The sequence below is a fragment of the Caloenas nicobarica genome, chromosome Z (genome assembly GCF_036013445.1).
Source record: "Caloenas nicobarica isolate bCalNic1 chromosome Z, bCalNic1.hap1, whole genome shotgun sequence".
In the NCBI taxonomy this organism is placed as follows: domain Eukaryota; kingdom Metazoa; phylum Chordata; class Aves; order Columbiformes; family Columbidae; genus Caloenas; species Caloenas nicobarica.
Window position 1 is genome coordinate 41,821,317 of NC_088284.1, and position 12,392 is coordinate 41,833,708.

At 36.7% G+C, this 12,392-nt stretch overlaps 1 protein-coding gene across 1 annotated transcript in view; it reads left to right on the plus strand.

Moving 5' to 3' along the window:
- The window catches only part of ST8SIA4 (ST8 alpha-N-acetyl-neuraminide alpha-2,8-sialyltransferase 4), a 59,627-nt gene that overhangs the window by 16,668 nt on the left and 30,567 nt on the right, over positions 1–12,392 (plus strand). Inside the window, exon 4 of the mRNA XM_065657373.1 lies at positions 11,148–11,441. Coding sequence (XP_065513445.1) covers positions 11,148–11,441 — 294 coding nt within the window. The remainder of the gene's footprint in view (positions 1–11,147; positions 11,442–12,392) is intronic.

Genomic DNA, 12,392 nt, shown 5'->3' on the forward strand with positions numbered 1-12,392 from the left:
TATAGATTTCAGGCATTATCTGAAATTATTCTGGAACAGTATCTTTCACTGCGTGATTCCCGAAATTTAAATACCTGCCCATATTATTGACAAGAAGATTATTTTTACAGTGAAAATAAAAAAAGGGCCAGAGGAGAGAGGTTTGTGCTACCTATTTTTGCTGTTTATTTTTATTCCAGGCAAAACAAATATTATGTAGTCCTTGGTAGAATAAATGCTAAATGTTTTCTCTTTCAAAAATATTCTTTCTTAGCTCTTGGCCAATAAAGATGGGCTGTTGTAAATTACTACATTACTTATGTGCAACATAGGGTAGAATTTCAGTGTGATGTATTGGTATCGAACCAGATAGTTGCCATTAAATTACATCCCTGCAGTTTGGGCAAAAATGTTGATACGCTTCATTTTTTATTCAGTCTTCAAACACGCACAATAGAATACCTTTCGACTTCACATATTGATAGGAAATAAAGATGAATATCTGGCCTCATTTGACAGCCTGGCATTATATGAATATTGAGAAGGCTGGGCAACAGATAGGTCCTCTTGCTTTTGAAGCAGAAGTTTCAATTGTTTTGGTTTGAGAAAGGTGAAGGGGCAGAAAACAGAAGGGCAGTGACAGAAAAAATATAGCATGAGTTGTCATTGCTAGTTATTTGCTTTTTCTCACTTTGAAGAAAGATGGTAGCAAAAAAAAAAGGACTATGGAACAGAAAAAATATAATTTTTCAGTACATAAATCGTAACAGGATATATGCATGAAAGTTGTATTTTATTTGAAAGGTGTATTAGCAGGTAGCAACTGAAACAATAACACACCACTCTTTCGTTTTCCGTATTTGTTTTGCTGGTACCACTGGTATTTCAAATATGCATCCTTATCGCAGAAGGAATCTAAAAATAAGTACTGCATTTTTAAACCACATTTAGCATATAGCATGGTTTTGTGCTCTCTCAGAGATTAGGTCTGATTCATTTAACAGGACTACAGAAAAATTTAGATACTAGGTTTTCTAGATGAAAATTTTCTTTCAGGAAGCAAGGTACATAGTTTTACTTAAATCATGTGCTGAATTTCTTTGAAGTCATCTTCATGCTCTTCCCCATGTTTCAACTAGCTATGAAACTAGGTGCCAAGATTTGCTAGGAGATTTTAACTAATTCAGGCTACGTGGAGTAAAGATAATATTCTTAAAGATTTGTGTATGAATAAAAGAAAAATGGTGACGCTTAATGAGAAAATCAGGAAGTTTCTGTTGCTAATCAGTTATTTAGACTAGACAAACATCTCTCATATGGTGTATGACTAGTGAAGTGATCGGTGTAACAACTAGTTAGTCTGATGATATTGCAGATAATAGTCCTTACAAGGTTATGGGGAATACTTAACCCTTCAGCCTACAGAGAGTTTTAATATAGTGAAACTTTTGGATTTACAAATCAAAGTTAAAACATTTTAGAAGTTGACAGATTATCTCATAGGTTAAACTATATGATATTTATTTTTGTATGTCTGGATGGGTGCATAGGTACATAACACCTGTTTTAAGTAAATGGCAATTAATTCTTTTGTATTTCAAGTTGAAGAAAAAGGCAAACCATTCCTCAGAGTTACAGTTTTCTGCATTCCTCTTCTTCCATTAAAAAAAATTTGTATATGACATGATACGTAATCACGTCATCTAATGGTACTGGCATACTTGGTAACCACTGACCTCTATTGCTGTTAGGATTCTGGTGTTAAAATGTACCATGATATTCTGTTGCTGCCTTTACTTTCAGCTGATTTCTGTAGAAGTAAAATGTACTCATTCTACTCACCACCCGATGGGGTTCTGAAAAGCAGTTACTGTGTGTACTGTAGGCAGCTGTGTGTATAGGCTGTTGAACATTTTTGTAGAACATCCTGATGCTAAACATTATGCCTACATGCTCTGACAAGTATGTCATACTATTTTGGTTAAATATACTTTCCAGTTGATTTTGATAGTACCGTATGCTCTTTTTGACAGCTGAAACAAAAGTGTGTGTTGTTAAGAGAGTTGTTACTTAGAGCAGCAGTTCTAAAGTTAGATCTAGCACCAAAAACACCATTCATTTAGTGATAAAACTGATAGTGAAGATCTATGAAAGTGAAGAGGACACAACAGGCATCCAGTAGTATTTGTCTTACAGTACAATAAACTCAATATCCTGAATTTTAATGGTCCTGTGACAGTGGTATGAACATGTTAGTAATAACAGAACGTATACTTTATTAAGGGTAAAAAAGAATGTCAGTACCTAGCACTTCAGTTAATTTAAGGTTGATAGTATTTGTCAGTGTCTTTGAAAGTCATCTAAAGTTACTAACAACCATCCATCTTCCTTTGAGATATTCCAGCATAGTCAGTAGCTTCTATATAACAATGCCTGTCGAAGATCATTGAACCAACAGAAACACCAGATAATTAGAATACTTCTGTTATGAAAAATGTTTAAAAATAGGCACCTAAGCTAGAGTCAAATAATAGGCGTGCCTGCAAGCCAAGATATAATTCTGTCAGCAAATTTTACAAGTAATACAATTCTTTAGACATCTCTGAAAGTGCATAAATAAGGTTAATTTTTGCAAGCAAAATCATATCTTGTCAACATAAGCAGGTTTACTGTATTACTGAACGTTTTAAAGTGTCTTGTTTTTAATTACTTGATAACATAAGGCCTTATTTGTTCTCACGGCATCAGAAATCAAGAGTCAAGGGACATTTCTGCTAGGACAAAATGGATTAGTTCCACAAGTTTAGTCAAGTCACGCCTATTTTGACAGTAGAAAGTGTGACCCATCTAGTGAAAACAGGAAGCAAGGAGACCCTCTGCTATTAAGAAAAGCCTGTGCTAACTATAAACTGTTTCCTGTTTCTCATATTCCCTTCCTTTTTAATTCTTATGTTTTTACACCCTTTTAAGTGACTGTTGATCCTTGCACCTCTTACTACATTTGTAGTGGTGAACTAAAGCCTGCTGCATTTTAATGCTATATATCCAGACAGGATCTGAAGCATTTCATAATCTCTGATTCCATAAAATAAATCAGAATGAAAATATGAGGTAGTCAACCAGATTACATTTAAGATTTATAAATGGCACAGTGATGTTGCAGGAGCTGGTTTTTGCGTGGTTCGTTTCTCAGCTATTTCTCTAGCCGTTGGGTCAGATATATGGTGCTCACTCCCTGTGAGATTTAAATGCACTACATCTTATTTCCTCATTGTCTACTCTTTCTCATGCTGAAGTCTCATGCCAGGTCTGTATTAGCTGTTAACATGTTACAGGACAGATGAACTTGTTATAGTAAGTGGTACATTTTGAAATGCAGTGGTTACATAGGGCTTCCTGAAATATACAACTGTATTATGGGTAAATGTAAAATAACAATACTAAACATGGCCAAATACCAACTTTCAGATTCCTGGAATTACTTCTGGCAACCAATAAATACCAAAATGAATTCTGTTCACCTTTGGGTTCAGAATTTGAACAATGTCAAAGATCAGAGGATTTTTTTTTTTTTAATTAATGGAATTCTATTTGATTAATTTGATTCATGATGGGAAATTTTCAGAAGGACAGCCCAAGTAGAGTTTTGCCGTTATTTGGTTAAAAAACAAACAAACAAACAAAATCCCCCAAACCTGGTAAATAGTCTTGTGGGGTTTGTCTTCTTTTCGGCTTCTGGAAAAGGCCCTGTCATTTCAGTTGGACTATATGGCAAACAGGCCTGTTGAGTGAAGCTATTTGAATAAGCTTAGGGCTGCTCTGACAAGGAACAGCCGTGAGAGGATATTAGTTTCTTCTTTCTTTGGATTGAAGTGTGTAGTCTGTATGTTAAAACTCTTCTTTCTCCTGTTGGAGTGTTTTCCTTCCAACTCTGTCAGCATCTAGGAATCAAGCTGAATATTTTTATCATCACTGGTGATAAAATTTTGCTGGGCAAATGCAACTCTTAATTTTTCCAGTGCCCTTTGACTTTCATTTTTTTTAACGTGGCAATTTTTGTAGTTAGTGAAGTTGACATGGAAAAAACTTTTAGTCCTTTGACAGATTTGTTGCTTTATTTTATGCAAAGAGGAGCATACTCTGTTTGACTTCCTCCTGACGTCTTGGTTTTGTGGGCAAACAACTGTGAGATGAGCAGAAACCAGCATATCTGTTCAGGAAGAAGGACAGACCTTCTGTACCATAGAGGTGTGGTTGCTAATTTCAGAAGAACAATTTAAATTTCTGTGCTAATATGTAAGCAGAGAGTGGTAGTAGCTTCTTTGTTCTGTTTGCTGATAGGAAAAAACAATCACAAATTTCTCAGAGTGAAAATATTTAAGATATTAATGTGCCTATATTCTGGAACTTTTTTTTTTTGGTAACTTGTATCAGCTTTTATGTCCAAATATTTATTTAATTCACCTTGCTTGGAGCGTAACCATTGTGCCAGTAGAGCTGAATGCTCAGAGCCAGAGATACGTTGAAAGCAAAATTGCCGATTTAACAGACTTATTTTAAAACATGATTCCTCTCTTAAAAATAACATTTGAATACATCATGACTAGCTCATTAGACCTTTTTCATCTCTCAAATGTGTCAGCTCTATTTTTGCCCCTCTGTCTCTTCCTGCAAATCATTACACTACATTGAAACATTGGATGAAAGCAGAAGAAAGCTAGAAAGCCATTGTGTTCAGGTGCTTTTGCTCAGTGATTTGAGTGCCCGAGAAAGGGGGAGCATCAGTGTAGCTGTTTGGTGTTTCTGGTCAAGTTAGACATGGGTAGCCTCCACCTCAGGAGCACCTTGAAGAAGGCCTGACTTTTTGTGGCCACATTTTCCCTTTTTGGATTCACCTTATGACTTTTTCAACTGCTGGAAGGGTCCTTGCATGACTGCTGCTCCAGCCAGCCTGTCATGGGGCGAGAGCTGATACAGAGAAATCTTCTTAGGAAGCTGAATCTCATGCTTAGTCAGTACGTAGCACCTGGTGCTAGCTACTCTGGTGGGCCACAGAACTGTGTACCCTCTGTAAGCATTTATAATTCCCACTTTGGTGCAGCTTCCTTTGTTTTTTTTAATTAAAAAAAAGGAAGTTAGCTTTTCAGTGGGTGATATGGGAGGAGATTTAAGGACATAGAAGACTAAGGAAACATTAGTAGGAAGTGGATTCTGTAAACCCATATACAAACGATCAGACATTCCGAAGTGGTTTCTAAAATAAATGGGTATCCTACGAGCATCCAAACATAGAGCACACAAGGTTAGCCTGACTCTTTCTATAATTATCCTGAGATAAATGGATAAAATTATTTTAAAGTTGCTTACTCCTGTTGTTGATAATACAGAGCTTTTAATTTAGTAGTTTTCTGAACAGTTTCAAGTGCAGGAAAGCTCTTCATTAATGCATTTGTTTGTTGACCAAGCATTTCAATTAAGAGTCGTGCCAATGTTTGGAACAGTCTCAGTCTAAACATTGTGGGTTTTGCTCTTCTTCATTTTTGAATGTTCAAACCGCTGCTTTTTTCTACATTCCAAACAAACTTTCAGTGATAGCAATTCCTTTATTTTGGTGTCAAAGTAATGATATTGGAAAGAATAGTGAAACTGTAATTCATGGGTAATGTTGCAGCAAGCACTTAACAGTAAAGACGTAAGTAATGTGCTTTGCCACTTTTTCTAAAATACCACTTACACTGTTTCTGTCACTTCCCTATGCTGTGTCAGTTGAGGATAACTTGCGTTTCAGTCACTGGCATTAAGGAAGATGCTAGGAAGAAAGAATGTAGTGATATCGGTATAGGTACTAGTTTGAGCAACAAGAAGAAATGAAGTTTATTAGCAGATCATGTTACAAAAATACGTCTTCTGACTAAAGCAAAATCAGTCATAGATTCAGGATTCTTCTGGACTTGTGTTATAAAAGGGGATATCAGGTCAATAATGGTATATTTCACATGGCACATTTCAAAAGACAGCTATGATTCCTTTTTATGAATAGAATCCATAATTATCCTGAGCCTTTACACAGCTTACAGCTCTTATGAGACGTTCTCTATTTTGTCATGCAGAGGATAAGGACTAGGATGAAGTGGGATATGTCAGGTGATGCCCTGCCAATCTATATCCTTTTAGTTAAGCTGAAGCAATTTCGGTTTTATCAGGAGCCAGACAAGCATACAGAACATGTGAGAATCCATACATTTTACTAATCATTAGATTCAACAGGGGGAGATAGTAGCTTTGAGCATGGGATTTTTTTGTAAATCTCCCTTATTTGGGGTCTGTGTGAAGGTTATCACAGTGCTGCTGCACACATTTATTTGAAGAACCAGGTGTAATGATGTGTTATGTATACACAGGTATTACAGTGGTGTGCTTCCTGCAAGTAGACTGGGTAGAGAGTACTCCATGTGTTAGGTTGTCTGTTGCCATGAACTTAACTTCTTTCCCGTGATCTTGAGCCTTAAATTTTACTTTCACATGCAAGTGTTTCTTAAAATGTCAACAATCTCTGAATTTGAGATTGCAATTTTGATTCTTGCACGAATCTGGATATGAACCTGAATATAAAAGCTTGCAGGCTATTCAGGAAAGAGTGTGCATTATTGATTCTAGTTTAGATAATACCTTATGTTTCCGAGAGGTTTAATATTGTGTCTACCAGCAACAATATAATTTTCATTTTTTGACTTCTCAGAATGTAAGTGGTTAATATTGTGCGATGGGATATTTTTGGCTTTGCTTTACAAGAAGATATTAATGTAACAAAGCACATTTTTACAGCACTTTTGTGTAGCTTGGACTTTAGCATGGTTTCTAAATATTTATTTCAACCTGTAAACCTCAAATGCACAGATCATTAAAGGACTCACAAGTGTACAGATTCATGGCCAATTCTTGCATTATCACTCTATGAATAATATTCTTCTAGTTCTCAACGTCAAATAAAATGGAAATAGTGATCACTTTTACTCAAACAAATTTTATGGCTTTTATTTAAAGTTAAGTTGAAGAAGAATATATGGCCTATGAATATTACATATTAGACATTTGCATGCATGTACATGAGCTGTATGTTTATTAGTGACCAGGCAAGTTCAACTGAATCTTTGTGGAATAACTGACCTCATTCGAGTGTATTTTTGTGAATATGGTTTCATTATTTTCTATGTTAAACTCTGCTGTATAAAAGACTAAGTATGTTACAGGTGTTTGGGCCATAAAGGTATCACAGCAAACCCAGGGTTGATTACTGTGATGTAAGTGTGGTATAGCAGCACTTACTCTGTTCTTCAGTCTTTTCTCATGGCATGCAACCAAAGCCATTGGCAGTTTGGTTCTTTTGCCCCCACAGTTTTTTTCTTAAAATATCCCTCTGTAACTAATATTTGCAATAGACAGTTTTGGAAGAAGTGTGTTTTCAATCACCGAGGCTTTTAGGTCTGTGTATGTTAGGGTCTCGGTTATTTTGCAGATACCCAAATACTATGTGATATTTCAGACATGAACTGATTTTTCCTTCTTACCTCAGGTCTCTTTTTAGTGATAGCGTTGCAGTGCGTATTCCTGTTGAAAATCTTATGCTGTCACACTGAAAGCTCATGTGTCGTAACTTCTGCATTTTTACTATGAATATTTTCTATATGTGTATTTGCCTTTCAGCATCATGATTATACATGAATAGTGTGTAAATTACATGGCCCTGTAAACTTATTGACTACCCAAATCATATAATTGATGCCTAATAGTAAGTTTAGACTACCCTGCTGAAATGGCTGCACTGAGGTTTTAGGTATGGTCTGTGCTGATGTCATGGGAAGAACAAAGACTGTAAGTTTGATTTGAAGTACCTTGCATGTTATTGCCTATGATACTACCAATCACACAGACTAGGAGCATTTCCCACTTAGGTTTTTTCCTAACCTTCTCTCCCAAATGTACCAATCTTTGTATTGTTAGACCAGTTTCTGAACACTTCTACTATAGATAGTGCTTAGAAGAAGTAACACAGCAAATAATTACTCTAATTATTTGTTAGCTTAGTGCAAGGGAAAAAAGGCGCTAGAGCTTCTGATTAAACAAAATTATATAGAAAAAAATAGCCATAAGCTTGTTGGTCTTAAAAAATACACTTACACTGAGTTATTGTGGGGAGAAAAAAAAAAGAAATCAAAGGAACTCATGAAAACTATTATTGTGCAAAATTATTTTCTGCTGGGAGAAGCCACATTTCATCATTTCGTGTGGAAACAGTCAGTAGCCTGGGCTCAGGAGGAGGAGGTTTACAAACCTTTATATATGTGGAGTGCATTCTGAATGCTCGTATTTACAGGTGGTTGCTTAATTGCCTAAGTAAATCTTCAATGCTATGTGCGACTGGTAATTAGAATGTGTTCTCATGTTCTCAGTAACCTCGTAGCAAGTTTATCTGGCTCAGCTTTAACCTGCAGCCCAGATACTTGTAGGTAGACTAAGATGAAGGCAATACTCAAGTTGGTTTAGAATGAATGGAAGATGATGGTACATTACAGAAAATTGTGGGTTTGAGTAAAATTGTATGCAATCATATAGTTGCAGTCTGTAATGCAGCATGTGGGAAAGAGGAAACTCAGTAAATTACAGTTTCTATTTATTCTTCCTGATAGACTTGATACAGCAATAACAACATTAAAAAAAAAAAAAGGAAAAAAGGTTTCATTTCATAGAATCATAGAACACCAGGTTGGAAGGGACCACAAGGGTCATCTGGTCCAACCTTTTTTGGCAAAAGCACAGTCTAGACAAGATGGCGCAGCACTCTGTCCAGCTGAAACATAAAAGCGTCCAACGTTGGGGAATCCACCACTTCACTGGGGAGATTATTTCAATGGCTGACTGTTGTCATGGTGAAAAATTTCCCTGTTGTGTCCAATCAGAATCTCCCCAAGAGTAACTTATACTCATTACCCCTAATATTTTCCATGTAACTCCTTGCAAAAAGAGAGTCTCCTTATTAGCCACCCTTTAAATATTGGAACATGGCGATGAGGTCTCCACTAATCCTTCTTTTCTCAAGGCTGAACCAGCTGAGTTCTCTCAGACATTCCTCATATAGCAACTTCCCAGTCTTTTGATCATCTTTGTGGCCCTTCTCTGGACCCTCTCCAGCCTGTCCATGTCATTTTTCTATAGCATGGATGAAAACTGAACACAGTATTCCAGGTGTGGACTGACATACGCTACGTACAGCAGGATAATGACTCCTCTGTCTCTGCTGGCGATGCCCTAGTTGATGCAGCCCAGCATCCTGTTGACCTTTGCCGCAGCAGCACACTGTTCGCTCATATTGAGCTTGTTGTCCACCAGAACACCCAGGTCCCTTTCCACAGAATTGCTCCCCATCTGGGTGGATCCCAGCCTGTGCTGCACTCCTGGATGTCTCCCAGGTGCAAAACCATACGCTTGTCTTTGATTAACTTCATAAGGGTCTTGTTACCCACTTTTCCTTCCTGTCCAGGTCATCCTGCAGGGTGGGTCTCCCTTCTGAAGTGTCCACTTCCCCCCTCAGTTTGGTGTCACTGGCAAACTTCATCTCATACACTTGATCCCATCAGCCAGAACACTTATCAAGATGTTGAACAGAGTTGGGCCGGATATCAATCCCCAGGGGATCCCACTAGTGTCAGGTTTCCAGTTGGAAAAGGAGCCATTTACCACTACCCTCTGGGTATGGCCTGTCAGCCAGTTCCCCACCCACTGCAGAGACCACTTGCCTACATTGTAATGCATCAGTTTCCCTAGGAGGAGGAGGTGGGAAACTGTACAGAAAGCCTTGGAGAAATCCAGTCAGGCAACATCCACCACTTGGCCCTCGTCGACCAAGCAGGTTACTTTGTCATAGAAGGCTTTATGGTCTTCAGAACATTTCTTTCTGAAGAAGACAGGACCACGAACTTTAGCTGCTAATTACAGAATGAAAATTATCTTCTGAGGAATTAGTATTATCAGTCAGGTCTAGGTCATCAGTTGGCCTGCTGACTTCAGTTATTTTTATATGACATTGGAGATCTGCCCATTAGAAGATGCTAGGGGATTAGCTGACGTAAAAAGTTTAATGTACCAGAAAATAATTGCAGAACTAATGGAACACTATTTATATTCAAAGTATAATAACATGCACATGTTTTGAAGGACCTAGTTCCCACATTGCTGCTTTGCATCTTTAATGTCTACAGAGCAGTTTGTTACATTGTGAAAATTTGGTGTGTCAGGATACTTATTTGGGGCATACCAGCTACAGGCTAATTCGCTGAGGATGTTGTGGAGGTGATTTGTTTCAATCACTGAAATAACAAAATAGTTTTTGAATTGCATTTTGTCACCCACATCCAATGCTGCCCATGGAGAATACTGTCTTTGTGTGATTACATATATATGTATTTATATAACTGAGGTTAAAAACTGCTGAAAAAAGGTTTGATGAGACCTATTTCTCAAGCCTAAAAAAAGCACAAAGCTACTGCAAAATTAAACAAGGTTTTGAAAACGAGACATCAAGGAAAAAAAATTAATTTCTAAGTGAAATGAAAATACTAAATTTTGAAACATGCAATGAGCTGCAATGACAATAGCAAAATCCAAAATGCCAAAAATTCGTTTAACATGGGGTAACGTTCATTTGTAAAACATATTTTAATAGTGTATTGTAAAAAAATGCTGTGACTAACCTGTATAATTTATACTTTAATTGGCTAGCATGACTTCCTTTGAGTGTGAGCTATTGGTAACATGTTGACAGATGAACACTTGTGAAAGTTAATAGGTGTTAGAAAGCACAATCTTATAATAAGTACTACTAGCCATTAATGCATTTTAAAGCATGATGACATGGTTTTCAAATGTACAAAAAACTTATTTTTTTCTCACAACTTTATGTACATTTAATGTTTTTTTAAAAAATTGTATAATGAGTGTGCATGTTGGGTAAAACTCTACATGTTATCATCCCTATTATCACTGGTATTTCTTTCTCATGTTAAATTGAAATGGGCTTGCATGTTCATTTTCAGCTTTCCCTTCATGCATATATTTTTCTGAGTTAATATTTCATATTTATTTTCATTTTCCATTAATTTCTTCCTCTTCAGGTGCAATCTAGCTCCTGTGGTGGAGTTTGCTGCCGATGTGGGAACTAAATCTGATTTTATTACCATGAATCCATCAGTTGTACAAAGAGCATTTGGAGGCTTTCGGAATGAGAGTGACAGAGAAAAATTTGTGCATAGACTGTCCATGCTGAATGACAGTGTCCTTTGGATCCCTGCTTTCATGGTCAAAGGTGGAGAGAAGCATGTGGAATGGGTTAATGCGTTAATCCTTAAGAATAAATTGAAGGTGCGAACCGCCTATCCATCACTGAGACTTATTCATGCTGTCAGAGGGTAAGTGACTGGAAAAGACTGTTCTGTCCTTGGCACAATGAAGCTCATAAGTAGAATTGCTAGCAGGCAGAATAAAGCTCAAGCGAAATGTTAAAAGGAGTACAATATTTCCATTATTGTTGTAATGGATTGCATTTACGATAAAATAAGTTTGGTGATAAATGTCGTCCACTTATTTAGCCTGCTGTAATGCAAACAACTGAAATGCGTTAGCACAATAACTTTTCACTTTTATGTACAAGAAATTTTTATTACAATTATAGTCATAAATTAATGAAAAAGTAGTCTGAATTCAAAGATTATCTGTGAGTCATCAAATCAGAGGACAATGAAAGTGCTACATATCTGCTTTCGGGCAAGGCTGCGGAGATAAATAAAATTTAACTAGGATAGTGGGTAAGGTAACAACCATGTAAATAATCAGCTCTGGCAGATCTGGAAATAATGAGCTCCTACCCAAAATGTCTAAGACTTTGTAGCAATCTTTCTCCTTCAGAATTTGTCCAGATGCTTGGGCAAATCAAAAACATTGATCATTTGGAAAAAAGAAAAAATACAACCATGCTTTGTGCAGAGGCTTTTTAACTCCATAATTAAACAAGCCTATCAACTGAAGGCTACAATGTCTTTGTCACTATAGGGCTATGCATGAAAAACATTCAGAAGATGATGGTAGTGCAATATCTGTTTGTGCAGTGAATTATGAGAGTATGATAATATTCAGCTTGAGTTCTTCGAACTATGCTGTCTATGGAGTTTTGGAAGGTGCCTTGAGGTATTGGTATTGGTTTGTACACCAGTTTCTGATTATGTATCTGCCTAAAAAGTTGTTACTGTTACAGCAGCAGAGATGAGATCAGAGGGAACATTTGAACTGTTACCCCAATCTACTGTAAGAGTATGAGAATAAAGCTTAGAAATATGTTATTATTCAGGATATTAGGATTTTTG